General features: G+C 33.9%; 1 protein-coding gene across 1 annotated transcript; it reads left to right on the forward strand.

Moving 5' to 3' along the window:
• The first annotated feature begins 14,405 nt into the window (after positions 1-14,405).
• Positions 14,406-20,336, forward strand: LOC108337486 (rust resistance kinase Lr10-like). Its single transcript, XM_017574019.2, is given in 4 exon segments — positions 14,406-15,231; positions 16,020-16,055; positions 18,945-19,057; positions 19,060-20,336. Coding segments are annotated over 4 exon segments (1,863 nt in total). The 5' UTR covers positions 14,406-14,477; the 3' UTR covers positions 20,020-20,336.
• Positions 20,337-22,219: the final 1,883 nt, after the last annotated feature.

The following is a 22,219-nucleotide window of genomic DNA, read 5'->3' on the forward strand; positions in this document are numbered from 1 at the left end:
AAACATGGTATAGTAATATTCATTTATATAATCTATTATTATAAGTTTGTTGCATCTATAAATATCTTACATTTATTACACTTACTCTAAGAAAAAAAGTAATTAATCTATAAACTTCAAAGATTAAATATTTTGAGATAAATTAGAAATATATTTGGAAGTGAGGTAATAAAATTTTAGATCTACCAATACCACCCACTCACACTGTCGCAGAAGAGGATGTGTGGTTTTCCAATGTATAACTCCATTGTTGGCGCTTCGTTCTGCCACCACACTTGGTGCCCATCACCACATTCTCCCATGTCCGAGAAGAATATGTTCGACAAATTAACAAGGAAGATGGGCCACTTTGGCGAGAAAAGTCACCACACAATATGTACCAATCACATTGTTGAAGTTTCAGTTAAGAGTTAAACAGAAAACAGTTTTACAGAGTTAGATTTCAGACTTTGTATAAAAGCTTGTAATCTCTACATTTACTTAATAATAACAATTTACTGAAGTTTATACACTCATACCTCTGTGTGCATACTTTTCTCCTACTCCATAAGTGTGTGTCTTGATCTCCCGGTGAATGGTGTGTGTATGGTGATTGGTGATCGGAGGTTGAATCCTAGCAAAGCCTCAGCTCTCAGTCTCTCTCTAAGATTCTCGAACTGATCTTCTCTCTCTGGGTCACGTGTTTTTTCTCTTTAACATTAGAAATATCCTAGAAGGGGGTTTTACGGTTCTGCCCCTGTCTTTACTTTCTATTATGGTATCAAGAGCTTAGGTTGTTGTTCAGGTGGGTGTGTGAAGTGGGTGCTGTGTTGATAGCTGGAGGTGTGTGTATCCAGAAGTAAAAAGAAGGGTTCTTTGACTACGTATAGATCAAAGATTCAGGAAGATAGTTGCAAGAAAGGATGGCCGGAGTTGGAGGAGTTCATGGACCACTACCTATGTTTGATGGCAAGCAATTTGCTGACTGGCGGATCAAGATGTGGGCTGTGTTTGGTTTTCAAGATGTGTTGGAAGTCATTGAAGAGGGAGTGCCTGTGTTGAGTGAAAATGAAACCCAAGAAAAGAAGAAAGAACACAAATTACTAGAGAAACTGGACAGTAAAGCCAGATTCTTAATGTATTAGTGTGTAAGTCAAAAAAATTTCAACAAAATTTCTAGTGCAGCTACTGCAAAGGAGATTTGGGGCATCTTGGTGAAAACCTACGGTGATGGAGATAGGAATGCAAAGGTGAAACTACAAGCTCTAAGGAGGCAGTTTGAAACTCTGATCATGGAGGAGAGTGAGACCGTGGCTGAGTATTTTGATAAAGTGCAGGAGTTAGTAAACAAAATGAGGGCTTGTGGTGACAAGATGACAGATGAATATATTGTGGACAAAATTCTGAGGACTCTAACCCCCAGATTTGACTATGTGGTGGCTGCCATTGAAGAAAATCGTAGAAAGGAGGATATTGACAGTAAGGAGTTGCTGCATTCTTTGGAAGCTCATGAGTTACGCCTCAATGAACGCAGACAGTATTAGGAACAGGCTCTGCAGACCAGAACTCAGTGGAAAGGGAAAAAGGGCTTCAAGAAGGGAGAAAAAGGAGGCAAGAAAGGAAAAGATTTTCTGGACCAGCAAGGAGAAGAGTCCACTGAATCTGGAAAAGAAAAGAAATCAAAGAATTCTGATGGAGAATGGAAGTTTGATAAGAGAAAGGTGAAATGCTATAATTGCCAGAAACTGGGTCATTATGCAAAGGAGTGCTGGAAAGGTGAAGGGGCTAAAAATAAACCAAATAAGAGGGCTAATCTGGCCCAGGAGGAAGAGTCTGATTCTGAAGCAGTGATTCTAATGGCACATGTTGATGAAAAACATTCAGAAAACACTATTTGGTACCTTGATTCTGGATGTTCCACTCACATGGCAGGAAGAAAGGATTGGTTTGTGAGAATGCAGGGAGTGGAGAATGGGAAAATTAGGTTTGCTCATAATAGCAGTTTGGAGGCAGAGGGTTCAGGCAGAGTGGTTTTAAGAGGTGTAGATGGCAGAGAAGTCATCATAGAAGAGGTACTGTATGTACCTGGGTTGAAGACTAATTTGCTTAGTCTTGGACAACTTTTACAGAAAAAATACAAGATGAAAATGGAGGACAATTGCCTCAGCATCTTCAATCAGAATGTGAAGGTTGTTGTGCAGGCACAGCTGTCACAAAATAGAACATTCAAGGTTGTGATGGAGGCAATAAATCATCACTGTTTTACTGCAATTGAGAGTGAAGAAGAATGGTTGTGGCATCTCAGGTATGGGCATTTGAATTTCCAGGATCTATCAATGCTAAGTCAGAAGAAAATGGTGATTGGCTTACCAAAGGTAGATATTCCAGGGACTGTTTGCAAAGAATGTGTTCAATGCAAGCAGACCCGTGGCAGCTTTCAGAGGTATTTACCCCAGAAATCTGCAGAGAAGCTGGGAGTGGTATATTCAGATGTGGGTGGTCCTATGCAGGTAGAAACACCTGGTGGCAGCAGGTATTTTCTATTGTTCATAGATGATTAGACCAGAAAGGGTTGGGTCTACCTATTGAAGAGGAAAAGAGAGGTACTGCAACAATTCCAGAAGTTTAAAAATATGGTTGAAAAATAGAGTGAGAAAAAGGTGAAAGTTTTGAGAATAGATGGAGGAGGAGAGTATATCTCCACTGATTTCAGAGAATACTGTGAAAGGGAGGGAATTATTCATGAAGTTACTCCTCCCTACACCCCTCGACACAATGGGGCAGCTGAGAGGAAAAACAGAACTGTTCTAAATATGGTCAGGTGTATGTTGAAGAGCAAGAGTCTACCAAATTTCCTATGGGGTGAAGCTGTGGTAACAGCTGTTTATGTGTTGAATTTATCTCCAACAAAGAGACTAAATGGTGTCACACCAGAGGAAGCTTGGACTGGAGTAAAGCCAGATGTTAAGCATCTGAAGATTTTTGGCTCTCTATGTTACAAACATGTTCCAGAACAGCTGAGAAAGAAGTTGGATGACAGGGGAGTTCCATTGATCCTAATAGGTTACCATGTTACAGGTGGGTACAAATTGTATGACCCTATAACAGGTGCAGCTTCAATCAACAGAGATGTGAAGATTGATGAAGCTGGAGAGTGGCAGTGGGAGTCAGGAGAGAAAGGAGGACCAACCATTGAGTTGGAAACTGAACCTGCAGCAGATTCAGAGACATGCAGGAGGGAGGAGAATGTTAGGAGGTCTTCTAGAATCACCTAGATACCAACAGATTTGAGAGACTATGAACTGGCCTATGATACAACTATCTCATCTGAAGGGAATTTTGTTCATTTTGCTTTGATAGCTGAAGCTGAACCAGTTGATTTTGAGCAAGCAGTGAAGGATGAGAGGTGGTACAAGGCTATGAAGGAAGAAATTGGTTCAATTGAGAAGAACCAGACCTGGGAATTGACAGAATTGCCTCCTAACAAGAAACCCATAGCACTGAAATGGATTTACAAGTCTAAAATAAATCCACAAGGTGTAGTGATTAGATACAAGGCTAGATTGGTGGCCAAAGGGTTTTTGCAGCAGGCTGGAATTGATTATGGAGAGGTGTTTGCACCTGTGGCCAAAATGGAGACAGTGAGGCTGGTTGTCTGTTGAGACCTCGGCAAGCGTACCGAATCGTACAAGTAATAAACCGGTAAGTCCGAAAATCGTTTTCCCAAGAGATTTGTTTTGATTCACAGATTGATTAAAGTTTACTAATTTAGCGATTAATTTTACAACACAAGTAAGATTTGCATACAGATGAAATTAAAGTGGTAAAAACAGATGAATTAAAGTTCACTGGGGTTGAAATTCAAGTTCATCACTCCGGTAATTTTCTACTAACACAATTCCTCAAAATTAAGCATCGACATCCTAGGCGCATGCAGTCCTGATCCCTCAGAGACAGTTCTTAATCACTCAAACCAAATTGCTAATCCCTTAGCTAATTCAATTATCAGATTTGCCTTAAACACGATGTCACAGATGACTAAAAATTCCAACCTATGTCTAGGACTGAAATCCTTTAGCAGTTCTATCTTAGGTCCGCGGTCTCATACATTTCCCAATGATTTAACCGTTCAAATAGCTCAGATTCCCATCAAAAGCATGTATAATGAAGATAGAACACAGAATTCAAACAAGTTCATGTATTAATAGAGAAATTACAAAGAAGTTCAGAAATTTACTCTCAACCCCAGTGAAATGGAGTTTTAGCTACACATATACAACATAGAAGAGAGAAATGATGGATTGGATGGTGGAAATTGGTGATTTTCCACCATGGAAGCCCCTTGGAGCAGCTGCAGCAGCGTCCCCTGGTCTCCTCTCCGTCCAGATCTGCCTCCCACGAATTCTGGATCTGGTTTTAAAAGAGAAGCTCCAATAATTGAGTCACGGGTTCTTTCTGGACGAGCGTCATTCTGGAGCGTCTGGACGAGCGTCTTTCTGGACGAGCGTCCTTCCGGAGCGTCTGGACGAGCGTCCTCTTGTGCGTGCAGGGTGCAACGAGCGTCTGCTTGTTATGAAACCGAGCGTGCGCTCGCTATGTGACGAGCGTCCTGGGCGACGAGCGTCCTGGCATCCTTCTAAGTCGCGCCCGGCGCCCGTTTTCTCGCGCCCGGGCGTGAGACTCTCTGGAATTTCGCGCCCAGCGCCCATTTTCTCGCGCCCGGGCGCGAGTCTCTCGGTAAAATCGCGCCCGACGCCCTTTTTCTCATGCCCGGGCGTGAAACTCTCGGCAAAACAGCTCCACTGAGCCTGGTCCAAGTCTTTGATAGTATCCAATCCTTATTTTACTTCGAAATAAACAAACAAAAGCATCAAAAAACATTTGAACAGTAAAATTATACTTATATCAACAATTATATACTTTTCATGAGAATTAACACTAAAACTTACTCAAAAGCCCCACAATTTAAGCAACAAAAACAAGTAAAGTTTACACCTATCATTGTCTCAGTTGCTGTGCAGAAGAACTGGGTTTTACATCAATTAGATGTAAAGTCTGCTTTTCTAAATGGAGAACTAGAAGAGGAAGTTTATGTTGTCCAACCTCAAGGTTTTGAAGTCAAGAGACATCCTGACAAGGTGTACAGGTTGAAGAAGGCTCTCTATGGACTCAAACAGGCTCCAAGGGCATGGAATAAAAGGATAGATGGTTTTATGAGGAGCATTGGGTTTGAGAAGTGTAGTTCTGAGCATGGAGTATATGTTCAGTGTTATCAGCAGAATGGGAGAGAAGAAAAGCTGATAGTATGCCTATATGTGGATGATCTACTAGGAGTTTGAAATGAGTGATCTAGGTCAGCTTAGTTACTTTCTTGGGATTGAATTCACCAAGACTGATGAGGGAATGTTGGTACATCAGTCCAGATATGCATTGGACATGTTAAACAAATTTAACATGCTTCATTGCAATTCTGCTAATACTCCAGCAGAAGTTGATATAAAACTTGAGAAAGATCCTGAGGAGGAAGCTGTTGATCCTACTGAGTATAGAAGAATGGTGGGGAGCTTAAGGTACTTGTGTAATACAAGACCTGATATCAGCTATAGTGTGGGTTTAGTCAGCATATTCATGCAGAATCCCAGAACCTCTCATCTGAATGCTATCAAAAGAATCTTGAGGTATCTAAAAGGTACCATCAAGTATGGAATTTTGTTGCCCAGAGGTGGATCGGGAGGAGAAGTGCGAGTCATGGCTTACTCAAACTCAGATTGGTATGGAGACAAGGGTGACAGGAAGAGTACAACTGGATACGTGTTTTTTCTGGAAGGAGCACCAATTTCTTGGAGCTCTACGAAGGAACCAGTTATAGCTCTGTCTTCATGTGAGGCAGAGTACATTGCTGCATGTGAAGCCACTTGTCAAGCAGCTTGGCTTGACTCATTGATGAAGGAACTAAGGATAGGAGTAGAAGGGAAGGTCAGACTGCTTGTTGACAACAAGTCAGCCATCGATTTGACTAAGCATCCTACATCACATGGTAGGAGCAAACACATCGAAACATGTTTTCACTTCATCAGAGAGCAGGTTAGCAAAGGTAAGCTCGAAGTAGTATACTGCAAGTCCAAAGATCAGATTGCAGATATACTCACTAAAGCATTAAAAGGAGAACAGTTTCTATCACTTAGAAAGCAGATCGGAGTAGGAAAGTTGGAGGTTGGAGCAGATCCAAAAGGAGAGGTCACAAAAACCTAGGCTTTTCGTTTCAGGGTGAAGATCAACTCAGTGTTCACTTTTCTAATCGGTGGAAAATTTCTTCAAAGCAAAAGAAGGAGTTTTACCGATTATTAATCGGTGAATATGACAGAGGTTCGTCGGAGATGGTGTTTTTCACCGATCATTCGGTGAAGAGAGGGTTTTTTTCTTCAAATCGTTTTTTTTACTGTTTTTGTTTAGGAGGAGTGTTAAGAGTTAAACAAAAAACAGTTTTACAGAGTTAGATTTCAGACTTTGTATAAAAGCTTGTAATCTCTACATTTACTTAATAATAACAATTTACTGAAGTTTATACAGTCATACCTCTGTGTGCATACTTTTCTCCTACTCCATAAGTGTGTGTCTTGATCTCCCGGTGAATGGTGTGTGTGTATGGTGATTGGTGATCGGAGGTTGAATCCTAGCAGAGCCTCAGCTCTCAGTCTCTCTCTAAGATTCTCGAACTCTCTCATCTGACTGATCTTCTCTCTCTGGGTCACGTGTTTTTTCTCTTTAACATCAGAAATATCCTAGAAGGGGGTTTTACGGTTCTGCCCCTGTCTTTACTTTCTATTAGTTTCTTATCCAAACAAACATTATTCGAGATTCACAGAAATTCTAAAGTCATTCAAATTATTTTTCAACAAGCTTCCAAAAAGAACAATTTAGGATGTTTTAGAGACTCAAAGAACACTTTTATAAGGAATATTTAAAATTTTCTCTTCATTAAAAGCTTACGTTTCAAATATAAAAAGTCATCAAATAGTTTTCTATAAGGAAAAATGTGGGCCTTCATGTTGTAAAATATGAAGAAAACACGAACAAGTAAATTTTCTAAGGTATGTATTTTTATTGTCATTAAGTATTTATTTGCGATGTATTAAGTTAATTTTTCTGGATACAAAAAAAGAATCTCATATTTTTCAAGGATCTCTTGACTAACAAAGAAAAACTATTTAAAAAAATAATAATAACTAGGAATAGAAAAGTTAAGGAGAGAAAATCATAGTGAGAATGAGAGAAGTGTAAGTCTCTATGTTATTCCGAAAGAGGAAGGATGAGTATGTGTGTAAGAGATGTGCAATTCTTTGTGTTCTTCCATGGTTGAGTGCCAATAAAGCGATAAAGGAAAGATTTAAATTGTGACTTTTAGTTGAGCCACATAGAAATGGTGTTCAACACTTAAGATAGTTTATGGATGAGCCATAAGAAAATGATATTTAACTCAAGGCGATGCATGGCTTAGCCACAAGAAAGTGGTGTTCAACCATAGAGGCAACAAAGACAGAAAAGAACCTTTCATATAAGGAAACCTATATATGTGGTTGAGTACCAAGTGTCACCCAAAAATTTCTATAAAAAAAGACCGCATGTCCTCATTTTAGAAATTGAGTGAAGAATCAAATATGTAGTAATAGAGTAAGAATGAGTCTGTGAGGCTAGAGAGAGATGCTCTTATTGTAAATCTTATGTGTAGATGCTATTAGAATTGCATTGCAATATTTATGTGTAGTTGAACTCTCTCGTGTCCAGGTTGGATGTAATCAATTCTAATTCTTTATACTTACTTTTTGGATATTTATCATACTTTGATTCAATAATTTATGGTTTGATTTGTGTTTATTACTTGGATGAGTTGATCACTCATCGTATTTCATTGGTTTGGATTGAGTTGGAAGACTGGTCTTAAATTGTGGTCCAATCAAATCATCTCACTCTTGTTAGAGCCTTCCACATGATCTAAAGGTGGGCTAGATAAAAGAGTCTTGCACTTAAGGCAATGATTCATTCAACCAGGAGTGGAGAAATTGCACTGGCTCTGAAATTCTTAGGTTCTAAACTATAGGAATGGGTCCATATCTACCTTAGAATACTCACAGGACATTGAAGGATTTTCATATTAAATAAACAAGATTGTAGTATTGTAGTAGAAAAAGATGAGATGAAATCCAATCATAGCCTTTTCTCTACTCAATCAATATCATATATACTATTATCAATATATTTTCCAAATACAAAAAACCAAGAAAACTAACTACCAATATCTTTGCTAAATCTCTATGGATACGATAACCCTCGTTCGACTGTACTACATTGGTGCACTTGTCAAAAGGTCACACACTTGAATAGCTCTTTTGAAACTTGATATTGTGTGATGTTAAGACTTTAGGAGTTTAATTCTTTTGGATAAAAAATTTCAACTTAAGCTTACCCCAATCAAATGCTCTCGATGGAGATTGAAAGTGAGTACTCATAGTACATTGAATGAATTTCATATTAAATAGACAAGATAATAATGTTGCAGTAGAAAAAGATGAGATGAAAAGGACAATTGGTTTACCAATGCATATTATTTCCTCTTAAGCACTTTGTATTGTATATCACTAAAATGCATATTGTTTTCTTTGCTGCACTTTGTCTTGTATATATAACTGCATTTTTTTTCTCCTTCCTTCAATGTTGTTTTCAATGCTTGCAAAGTAGCATTTTTAGACAGATAGTATTTAAGTCACGGTGTGAGTTATGTATGGGTTTGAACTTGGTGGAATGTGTATTTTTAGGTGTTCTTTTGCAGGATTAATTATGTGTTGTTGGCTGTCCAACATAGCTGGGTTTTACCCTTGAGTTTAAGGGTTGTTTTAGGTTATTTTTCGGTGGTACCATTTCGAACCTGTAACTGTAGATATAGGTCCCTTTAATTTATTTAGCATATATGTGAATGAGTAGTTTTAGTTAAAAACTCTTAAGTGGTGGTGATATCTGGCTAAGTATTCCATAACCTTCGAACCGAAGCACTTCATTTTTTACATAAGACATTAATTAAGTAGCAGATTCTTTTTTCGCTCTTTTAATTATTCCACACTCTTTCAATTCTCCAAATATACCTTAAACAAATCGAAATCTTGCAAACCATACTATATATATACTTTCGAAATCAAGCTCTCTCCACATGAGTTAATTTTTATCTTCCCATTTTCTCTTCAAAAAGTGTGAAGTTTAAAAGTGAAGTTGTACAATGATGAAATTTTGATCATGCTACGAATCTTGCAAGGTAAGATTAATGTTTTATAGCAATAATAGGAACTTTTAAGGCTTAGTTTATTGAGTTTTAGGCACCAATGATGAGTTTTGAGTCTTGAAAGTGTGTTTGGTGTCCTAAGTAATTAGTGTTTGCATTTTTGAGTTGTTGTTTTAGGTAGTTTATTTGATAGGGTTTTAGGCAGTTTATTTTTAAGTTTTTGGATTTTTTAATTTTTGATTTGTTGGTTGCTATCTAAGAAACCAACAACCTAGAAAAACAAGTAATTACAAGTCACTTTGGCTGCCTAGAACAAGTCAATTAGTGAACAAAATGGTTTAAGTAATTAAACTACTTGAGCTTATCACCTAGGCAACAAGTTTTGAAGTTAACATTGTCCAAGTGAAACTAGTTAGCACAGAGTACTATAGGTCTAAACATATGACGTTTTGAGCTTCTAAGTGGCTTGTACAAATCATATTTTATTGCCTCGTACTAGTGAAGTAATGTACAAACTACTTTAACTAATTACAATTCCCGAATCTACAACTTTTTAATTCAACTTTTTAATTCTATTAATGTATTGCCCCCATTTCTTGAATTCTATTTGTATTATAAACACAATACTTCACTAATAAGTGTTGTTGTAGTCAAGTTAACTAGCCCAAGGCTAAATAACTAGTTAATCCTAATGGGAGTAATTACTTAATTTTTTATGAAGCTGTAATCACCTTTAATTCATTGAACATTTTCCTCCTTTTTCTTGTCACAGAGCATGACCGAAGTTCCCAACCATCGTGGCTGAATGTTTGACCATTGTTATAGTAGTAGGAGAGGATTGAAGGAAACTTTTATCGAAGGAGTTGAAGAGCTTGTCCAAACCGCTCAATGTTATAAATATTATGCTTTGGATGGGGATTAGATGTCCATGCGACAAGTGCAAATGTACAAGAATTTTGAAAGATGAAGTCATAAAAGTTCACCTATACCAAAAAGGGTTCATGCTAATTACATGATTTGGAAATTTTGCCCTCAAGTTTGAACACTTATATAAAGACCTCTGAGATGGATCAATTCATGCATATGTAAGAGATGATAAATAATGCTCTTAGTTGACATGCTGATCAACAACAAGTAGACCATAGTCTTAATGAAGAGTCTCCAAATGAAGTCACTCAGAGGTTTTACAATATATTTGTAGTGCAAATAAGCCTGTATTTCAATGGTCAACAGGGTCAATACTGTTAGTCTGCATTAAACTCATGACTTATAAATCTAATTGGAACGTTCTGAATCAAGCATTGGACATTATTTCAATAATCTTTTTAGATCTGACACCACCAAAAAATTCTTTGCCAAAGAAATATTATGAAGCCGAGAGATGTGTTTCTAAGTTGGGATTGGAAGCGAAAAAGATTAATTGTTGTGTCAATGGATAAATGCTCTTTTATGATAATAACAGTGGCAAAAGTGATGCATCCTTGCTTGAATGCAAATTTTGTGGGCAGCCTCGGTATCACACAATGCATGCAGGTCAGAGGCAAAATAAACTGATTCCATCAAAGTTCATGTTCTTCTTGCCCGTAATTCCAAGATTACATAGACTGTTTGCTTCAATGCAAACAACACAACACGTGACATGGCATGATGCATGGTCCAAAGGAAAGAAGACAACTAATTGTGGTGTGTACAAGAAGAGCCTTACAAAGGGTGGTTATGATGATTTCTATGGGATTATACAACTTTTCCAAATAGAGTAGTTCTTTTTTATTTGAATGGTTTGATCCTTCTAGGAGTGGTACAATAGTGGATCATAGGTATAATATCACAATTCAAATGAGTTTAAGATACCACCCATTTGATCCATTCATTCTAGCTCATAATGTTAGACAAGTTTGTTATGTCCCATATCCAGTATTTCGCAACATCGACAAACGTGATTGGTGTGTTGTAATACAAATCAAGCTTACGGGTTGCATTGAGTCAAATGATGTTGAAGATGATATCCCTTACAAGTTGATGAAATGTCACATGTTAATGAAATTATTTATGTTAAAGGTGTATTCGCATTGCACGACTTTAATGGTGATCCTGAAGAATTAGAAGGACAAATACAACAACAACAACAAGATAATGAGGAAGAAGAAGAAGTAGTAGAAGACGAAGAACAAGAAGATGAGGTTGATGAAGAAGACGATTATGATGATTATGATTATCACTATGACGATTCCAACAACGATGACAATGATGACGATGAGGACGATGACAACGATTGAATTACAAGAACCTTTATGTTTTTCCATAACAAAAAATTGAAATACAAACATGTAGTCCATAACAAGTACAAAGTTGTAACCCTAAACTAAAAATTGAAATAAAATCATGTAGTAAATAACACTGCAATCTTTTGCCATTTATTTTCATACTTCCACATTGTAGTAATGTCAGAAGAAGGTCCATCTCGTGCTGAGAAAGGAAAGGTGGTAAAAAAACCAAGGAGGTAGCCCTGTTACATTTTAAGGGTTCCTCAAACACTACCACCCCTAACTGCCACAACTCCACATGAGGAGCACGTCCTGATTTAGGAGTCATACTAGACCCTGTTGTGGATCCCATTCCTTCTATACCCACCTCATCCTTAGTTCCGTCTCAAGATACATAGCAGCCATCCGATCATTCTGCTCAAGTTGGTGATGGAGTTGACCCTTCTCTCCATGATCCGCCGATCATTGAACCTTATGGTTGAAGGTAATACCAGCTCATCTTTCTAACTAATTTGTATTAAATGACTTATTTTACTTTGCCTTAAATTTGTTAACCTTTTTATATATATATATATATATATATATATATATATATATATATATATATATATATATATATATATATTTAGGCTTCTTCCTTCTAGAGTTGCTTCTCAGGCCATCAAAAGGTCTATTAAGCAATAATTTCATCAACTTTAGCCATCATAGGGAGCAATACCATTGGAAGACAAAGAACCATTATGGTAGCGATTTAAGGTTAAACATTATGAAATCAATTGTCAACTTCTATTGATGTATATTAAGTCCATTTTAACATAATCTACTATAACAATAAAAGGTATAGTGGAGACTTGAGCATGAAGCCCAAATTCAGAAAAATTTCCACAACAAAACATCTCACAGGCTGTCAAAAATGTTTAGAGATGCTCAAATTGCAGGAGAATGCCCTTATTGGGTGGGGGAGCACATATGGAACTCATTGATGACACATTGGAATTCTCCAGATTACCGCAACCAATGTGCTACCATCCAAAGAAATAGAGCTTCGAAAAAGGGTGGTGTTCTGCACACAAGTGGTTCAATCACCACAAATGAGCATGTTATTCATATGGTACAAATCTTCATTTATTTCCTATCAATTGTGATATAACTTATGTACTTTGAAATTGATACACACACCCACATATAACTTCTATAATTTTACACGAAGTAGAGTTGGGATGGGCTACCCACGTTGACGAGGTGTTTCAACAAACTCATCTTCGAAAGGGATTTGGCCTATTTATTGTTGAGAGGTCTCAGAGGACACATGTAAGCGAATTGTTTTACAAACTTCAAAACTTGTTCTATTTTGTTCCTTTTAAACTTCCTCCTTTTGTATTAACGCTTTGTATATTATTTAACAGGAAGAATTTTCAACTAGACTCTCATAGGCAAGATCAAAGGTTGGATCATGTCCTGATGATGCATCAGAAGAAAATCTTGATGACGATGACATCATTAGGACATAATGCTAGGTTGACATCGTCGGTGAAAAAAAAGAAAGGACGACTATATAGGGTAAGAGAACTTGTTACCAATTACACTACTAGAAGAGGTATATTAAGAAACAACTATCTGCATCTACCAGTTCTGACGAGACTGTTGTCCAGTTCAAACAACAACTACAAGCTCGTGACCAGGCTTATGATGACATGAGACAACGATTTGATAATCTAGAAAATTTGGTTATGAGATTGTTGCCTCAAGACGGATAGACTCGGTCTACCTCCTCACCATCCCAACAACGACGCCATCCAATCCAACCCACCCTAGTACAATCATCTCCCCTACAACAACCGCCTTCCCAACAATAGCCTCAACAACATGAAGAAGAAAATAATGGTTTAGATGACTATAATCATTATTAAGACTTTTGTAGTTTTACAAACATTTACTTTAAAACTTATTTGTTTTTTCTCCAAATGAATGTAACTATAACTATGACATTTAATGATATGGATTTCATTTATGATTGATGATTTCATTTGTCTTAATTGCAACATTTGTCTACATTGTTTTGAATTTCGACATCCGTCTGCATTGATTGTATTATGACAGGTTCATTGTGGTGGATAAGGAATGTTACCCACCACATTTAATTTTGTTATGGAATTTACCAACGACCTTATCGACGAACAGATCCGTTGGTAATTTAACCCATTTTTTCACTTTATTATCGATGAATATCGCTTTCGATAACCGACGACAATTGACCGTCGATAATTATTAATGGCCTGAACCTTTTGGTAATTATCAACGACTTTTGTTCGTCGGTAATTACTGACTGACAAGTCGTCTATATCGATAGTCGTGATCCGACAATAAGTGTTTCTTACAAGGTATTTATTGACAGATTTTTGTCATCGTTTATCTGTCAAAAAATTCACATTAGTGACAAATTTTTGTATTTATTGATATATATATATATTCGTTGATAATTCAAATATTTTTTATAGTATGCGGATACCAACTATCCGTGATTGATTTTATCTACGAATATCTGCAAACACAAATATTTTTACCGTCACTAATTACTCCCAATAACAAATTCAAATACGCTTTTATATTCTAGTTTTACCATAAATTGAGTATTAACATAATTGTAGTGTGAATTCTGAATTAGAAGCATGTGGTTGAGAAACTTTTTAATTTGTTAGAAAATTTCTTGGATTCTAACAAACTTAATTAGAATAGACGTGTTAGATATATGTTTGAAATTTCGTATTTATTAAAATCAGTGGTGGAAACGGGATGAAAACGCGGTTTGTCAGTCAAAGTAAACGTATCACTAGTCATCAAATAATTATCCAAAAGGAAAAATGTGGTCCTTTATATATATATATTCAGTATGTGTTGTTTTAAATATCATTACCTAACTTTGATTTTTGCACTTCAATTGAACGAGGAACAGTTGGGACATCATGTGGAGAGAGGCAGCATTGTTGATGGTACTGCTCCTTCTATTCCTCCAAATTTGTGCTGCCAAGGACGATCAAGAACACCATTGTCCCCCTTCTTCCTGTGGAAAAATCACCAACATAAAGGAACCGTTTCGATTACAAGGCGACCCAGATAAGTGTGGTGACGAAAGGTATGAGCTTGGTTGTGAGAATAATGTTACTGTGTTGTATCTGCTCTCTGCAAAATATCACGTGGAGGCAATAAACTACAAGAACTACACAGTGAGAGTGGTTGATCCTGCACTTCAACATCACAATTGCTCCTCCCTTCCTCTCCATTCCCTCTCTCGCTCCAATTTCTCTGATACTTACACTGACGATTACTTAGGTCAATACCAAGCTGGTCTAGGAGAATATTATAATTGGGAATCTCTGAATTTCGAGCATATAGTGTTTTTGAACTGTAAGCATTCGGCGAGAGAGAATGGAAAGTATGTGGAGAGTGGTGAGTGCGTGAAGTGGGACTCAAAGGGCTATGCATATGCAGTTGGTGGTGACCTAAAAGCTGAAGACTTAGAAGTTGGGTGCGACGTAAAGTTTGTTGCTCCAACATCTTTGAGGAGTTTGAATTACGATTCCTACACTGCCATGCACAGGGGACTGACCTATGGATTTGAGATTTCATGGGTAAAACTCGCCTGTGAGAAGATTCTCTGTCCATTTTCCAGCTGCCATTTCAATTCTAAGAGCCAAAGACTTGATTGCGGAGAAAGCTGTGAGTTAGATCTCAATTAAATTTCATGAATTGATTATCTTATTTTAAATGAGTAAGTTATATAATTGAGTAGTTTTATCACCTACCGGTTTTAATTATGCAAAGTTAATTCTATATAATTTTTTTATTTGCGGGTATAAAATTTTAGCCTTAATAACTTTCTATTTAAGAGTGACATATATAAGCACCTTATTATACTCCTTACTCGTGTAGTTTTAATCTTCCAAAAAAAAAACAATTGAACCAACTGAATATATAGGAGGTACACAATTAGTAATTTCTACCGATGTGAATTTCTTGTGATCATCCCTTTGAAAATTTAAAATGTTTGATCCCTTTAACTTGCCACATTTTACTGTATTCCGTAAATTTACCTATTTACTTAACTTTCTATAATGACAATCTTTGTACGATTTTTCTAATTTTGTCTAGTTTTCATGTTCAACTAAATTATTTATATTTTTTATTTCTTTAATTGATACTCGATTGTCCTCAATTAACATTTTACATAATTATACATATTCAAATTATTAGAAAAATCATATTTCATTTGAATAATTTATGTTGATAATTCAACCAACTTTTAAAAAGAAATATAATATTTTTTATCTTTTATATTTTACATGCATTTATAAGAATCTGTGCATTAAATTAACATTTATTAGTTTTAAATAAATAAAAAGTTGTTAACTTGTTTACGGCTATTACCTTTCATATGAAAACAGTTCATCTATTCATAACTTTTGAGATAATCAGAATTCTAAAGTTGATGTTTTCTTTCATTTCAGGGATGAGACTGGGAATGCTACTAGTGTATTTAAATGGTAAGATCTTATCATCTTAATTTTTCAATGCTTTAATTACAAGAGGAGTAGCTTTTAACAATGATTAAAATAGACTTTTTAACAGTAGTTTTAAAATTCAAAATTATCATAGAAATGATATTAAAATAATAGAACATTTGGCCATTGTGAAAGAGACATTAATATAAAAAAGACTTTTTATATTGGTTAAAAAAGATTTTTTATATGAGTTTTGGAACCAGTTTAGAAAGGATATAGAAAGTTTCTACTTTCTACATTGATTCCAGAATCAATGTAAAAAGTGTTTCTATTTATACTAGTTAAATACACAACCATTATAAAAAAATATTTCATATAGCGAACCATAATCCAACCACCTCGTGACACCAATGTTCAAAACATCATCATTGACCAAACATCCCTCTGTCGTGAACCAAACCATCAGAACAACTTCTTTCCTTCACACATCGCGTCACCACAACTACCTAGTGCAATTCGAAACAGAACCAAGATGCACCACCCTTTCAAAAATATGCACAATGAGAGTTCCTCCTACAAAAATCTCGTTGTTACCACCATAAACGATGTCATAGAACCCTACACCACAAAGATGATCACCATAACACGAGCCACAAGCAACTAGAGAACACAACCAAGCATTAGTAACCTCGCAAACACTCGTTGTCGCACTTGTTAGATCTCGTACCAGCAATAACAAACCAAAGATCATCGCAAACCCTAATTGGGAAAAGTACAACCCATCACCATGAACTAGATCCAAGTCATTAATAATGCAAAAGTCACTACACAACATCACGTAAAAATGGGTGGCAAGAAATGACAGCAAAAATGGTGGTGGAGGAGGAGATAAAGGAGAAGGAGGTGAGAACGAGAAAGAAGAAATATGAGAATGAAAGTTAGAGATTTGGAAATTCTCTCTTTACAAATAAAAGAAAAAGAAAATTACTTTGTATACTGGTTATAATCAAAACTAATATAATAAGTTTTCTTATTTATTATAAAAGTATTACAGCATCCACTTTCTATACTGGTTATATTTATTATTGGTATAGAAAATTATCTTATTTATTACAAAAATGTCACCGTATCCACTTTTTATACCAATTATAACTAAAACTAATATAAAAAATTTTCTTCTTTATTACAAAAATGGCGCTACACTTACTTTTTATATTGATTATAAGTAAACATATATAAAAAGTGTTATCATATTTATAGTTATATCATCATACTACTTTTTATTCCTGATGTATTATAATCTTATAAATTATTAAGATTTGTTAAATATTTTGTTAATTTAGACACTATTATAATTTATACAAATATATTATTTTTTAATAAATTGTTAAGATTTGTTAAATATATTATTTATACAAAATTTATCCGTGATCACAAAAATAGATTAATAAAATAAAATTTCCAACAATGATAAAAAATCAAGTTCATCCATAAATTTTATTGATAAATAAAAAAAAATTATTGTTAATTACTAATAACAAAACAATTAGATAATTATTTGTTGGTAATTATTGATGGTCTAAATCCATAAGTAATTATTAATAATTTTTTTATTGATGAAGTATATTGGTTAATATTGTAATTTGTCTTTTTTTTTCTTTTTTTTCTTCTTCTTTTAATTTTATTTCTTCTCTTCTTGTTATCATCACTACTATTGTCGTATTCATCATTATTGTTGTCGTCATCATCCCTCATCTACCACCTTTGGCTTTTCCAGTTTCTCTTCCACTCCTTCTTCTTTCTCTTTCTCTTTTCCCCCTTCTCCTCCTTCTCTTCATCTTTCTCTATGTTCTTCTTTTTTTTCTCACTCATCTCTATTTAATTTATAAGAAATATTTTATCAAATTTGATGAAAAAATTAGGGTCGTGATGGATTTATCAGCAACATTACTAAAATTTTTGAAAAATATAATTATTGAGAGATTTTCTGATGAATTTTCAAAATTCAATTTTGACAAATTTACCAACATTTAAGAAAAAAGAAAATTACCAAACAAATTTAAAAAAAAATCATTATCAATATATATACTAACAGATTTTATCACAATATGGTCTAAGCTAAAGTGAGAAATTGTGTCTATTTTACCAATAAAATTTATTAACAAAAGTATGATTGAAATTTCTGTTGTTAATTAAAATCTTAATCTATTACTAAAATGAGTCAATAAATTTTGTTTCTTTGAACAAATTTTTTTATCAATAAATACGATGAATTTAATAAAGACATGATCAGAACTAAAGTAGAAATTATTACACTAATTTTACAGGGAAAATTTATTGATAAAAATATCTATTAATATTATAAATTACCAATGAATTTTACTAAGAGATTTATATCAATAAATATTTTCATTGGTAACTAAAATCTTAAAATCTGATTATAAAATCTATTGATAAATTATGTTTTACAAGTAGATTTTTTTTTCTATAAAATCCACCAAAAATGTTATATTACCAATGAATTTTTCTCTGTTTGTAATGTGGTAAGTGTTTTCTTTTAATGATTGGTATGATTAAATGTTATTTACCTAAGATAAAAAGATTATGATTTGCAAATTATGTAACGAAATACGTTCTAAGGGTTAGAAGAACACGAACTGAATCTAAAACGTATATGGAAGCTTAAGAAATTACTTTAAGAGATTTATATCAATAGGGTTAGTACACATTACTTACTGACAAATTTATTTTTAGATTACAATGTCATAAAATGAATTTATTAATAGTTGTTTATGCTAGACATTAAATTTACTCTTCTTTGAATGTTAAATGGATATGTAAGGTTTAGATTTATTAATGAAATTTTACTTTTAACAAATACTTTATTATATTACATTACCCGTGTAACTACTGAAGTAAAATTTCTCGCAGGAATTGGCATTCTTACTGCTATGGCATGGGCTTACAAAATTTTGTTTGGATGGCCTTTCTTAATTGTAATTTTCATATTGAAATGGAAAAAACGACATGCATCAAGGTATCAAAATATTGAAAAAATATTGAAAATTATCTGGAGCAAAATCACTTGGTACCTATTAGATACTCATACAAGGAAATTAAGAAGATGACTGAAGGTTTCAAAGAGAAGTTAGGTAAAGGAGGATTTGGTGACGTGTTTAAGGCAAAGTTGCGGAGTGGACCTTCCGTGGCAATCAAAATGTTAAACAAATCTAAAGGAAATGGACAAGATTTTATCAATGAAGTTGCAACCATTGGAAGAATACATCATCAAAATGTGGTACAATTAATTGGATTTTGTGTTAGTGGCTCAAAGCGCGCTCTTGTATATGAATTCATGCCCAATGGATCTCTTGATAAATTTATATTTTCAAGAGATGAAAATACAGATTTTAGTTATGAGAAAATATACAAGATATCGATTGGAGTAGCTCGTGGAATTGCCTATCTCCATCATGGGTGTGAGATGCAGATTTTGCACTTTGATATCAAACCCCATAACATCTTATTGGATGAAAACTTCATCCCAAAGGTTTCTGACTTTGGATTAGCAAAGTTATATCCAATAGATAATAGTGTTGTCACGATGACGGCAGGAAGAGGAACCATTGGATATATGGCTCCAGAATTGTTTTACAATAATATTGGAGGAATATCCCACAAAGCTGATGTTTATAGCTTCGGAATGTTGTTGATGGAGATGGCAAGTAAGAGGAAGAATCTAAATCCCTATGCAGAACACTCAAGCCAACTTTACTTTCCCCTTTGGATTTATAATCATATTAGAGAAGAGGAAGATATAAATATAAAGGATTTGAGCGAAGAGGAAAAGCTAATAGTAAAAAAAATGATCATAGTTGCACTTTGGTGTATACAGTTAAAACCAACGGATCGTCCTTCAATGAATAAAGTAGTGGAAATGCTTGAAGGAGACATTGAAGATTTGGAAATACCTCCAAAACCTATTTTATTTCCTGATGAGAAATGAGTGGAGGAACAAACAGCCAGTTCTATCTAAACAATTTGAAATGAATTCATCTGGTAGTGATTGAAATCGATCAAGGTAATTTCAGGTTGCGGGAAAAAAGAGGTTGGGAATTCGCATTGCATAGGTGAAAAATAAGAAAAAGGGGAAGCAGGTGAAATGTTATATATTTGTAGTTCTTTAATCACTGATAAATATGTTTTGATATCTACAATTCCGCTGCTGCACTTTTATTGTACATGTTATTTGGATAATACATGTAAATGTTTTATAAATAATATGCTTTCAGTAGACTGTGTGAAGTTAAATTAATTTAATCCTTTGATAAAGTATATTATTTAAAATGCACACTATAGAGTGTGTGAAGTTGTATAGTTTTTCAAGATCTAACCATGGTTAACTTTATATTTTAAAGTCATTATTTACGGATAGTTGTAACTAATAAAATTATGCTCAACCAATTAACCAGTCGACCTAAGTCATTTTACAAATTATCATTATGGACAAATTTTAAATTTTATCATAATAATTTCCTTTACACAACCTCGATCTCCACCACTGCATACTCTATCTCCAACACTCTTAGTAATTCGTTATTTTATATTCTTTTTATAGACAATATTAATTGTTAGTATTTATTTATAAGTGAAGTTGAATTTATAATCTCTGTCACTTTTTTTCTTAATCCATCAAACTACATTTGATACCATCCACCACCCTTTCCAGTTCCCATCCAAGAAGAATACGTTCAGGAATTAACAAAAGGGAGAGAAAAAATGAGGCCATTTCTGGGGAAAAAGTCATTAAAACAGCATGAACTTTTTTTGGTGAACAAACATTATTTGACTCACAGAAATTCTAAAGTCATTAAAATTATTTTTCTAAAATTAATCATTAAATACCAAATACAAAATCTGTAAATATTTAAGGATCAAAAGTTAAATTTGTTTATTAAAAGAAAATATGAACTTTAGTAAATTTTACAGAGACTAAAAATATTTATTTTTTTATCATTGTTTTTTTCTTAATCTTAAACAAACTACTAACCCATTAACTATAATGTTGGTTGGTTTGGAGTTTATAGATTTTTTATTATGGTTGCTGGTCGTTGAGAGTGAGCCGTAGTTGGATTTATCTTTTTTTGGGGGAAAATTGTCAGGTTAGATTATATCCTTTGCATTAGTAATTAATATTCAATTTAGTAACAACTACGAATGATTCCTGCAATTCGGGAAGTTTGTCTAAAATTAAAATAAAGGTATTAAATAAGAATTTTTAAATCATTACTTTAGATAAAATTTAATTATATTAAAAAGACTTAATTAAATTTCAACTGATAAATTTGAATATTTTAAATAAGTCTATATTAATTGTTTTTGTCAATTTTACTGTAAGAAAATTCTTATCAATAAAATATTATATATATACTAAAAAATTTTAAGATAAAAATTATTTATAATTAAAATAGTTTCTATTATGAATAAAATATTATAATTAATTTTTAAATTGGTAATTAAATAGTTTATGAATATGTAAGTTGGTCACTAATAATAATTATCAAAGTTTTGACTATCAAAATAATTGGTCTCTAATTAGTGACATCGAAATTGGTCTTTAAACATATTTTTATCATTAAAATAGATCATTATTTAAGAATTTTCTTATAGTGATTGAGAATTAAAATTTATATAGTGATTGAGAATTAAAATTCTTATTGTATAATTTTTTTGTTAATTAGGTGACAAGACTCTTATCTTGCGTCTCGTTTCGCTTAGTTGTTGTCTTTATATATTATTTTATGATAATATTAAATGACAGTTTTATAATTAACATAGGTGACTTTGATGGAGAATTCTCCTTCAACACATGATGAACTCCATGAAAATGACATGACGTAATCACTAGTGAAAAAATAGCGTATAACATGTGTTCAACATTCAATTATTGAATAAATAATATTAAAAATGATCGGTGGTATTTTTGTAAATAAATGTAATTGTAGAACGTCGAAGCTAATTCAATTCAACGTTTTATGATAATAATTATTTAAATCAGCGCGTCATTTTCTTTCTTTTTTCTTTTAAACAACCAATAGTACGTCAAATTTTATAGGGGTTCGATGTAATATTTGTCAGTCAGAAGCCAAAGAGCCACCCTTTTAAATTCATTTTTCTTTTAAACAACAAATAATACGTCGAATTTT

This window comes from Vigna angularis, chromosome 7, assembly GCF_016808095.1.
Source record: "Vigna angularis cultivar LongXiaoDou No.4 chromosome 7, ASM1680809v1, whole genome shotgun sequence".
Classification (NCBI taxonomy): domain Eukaryota; kingdom Viridiplantae; phylum Streptophyta; class Magnoliopsida; order Fabales; family Fabaceae; genus Vigna; species Vigna angularis.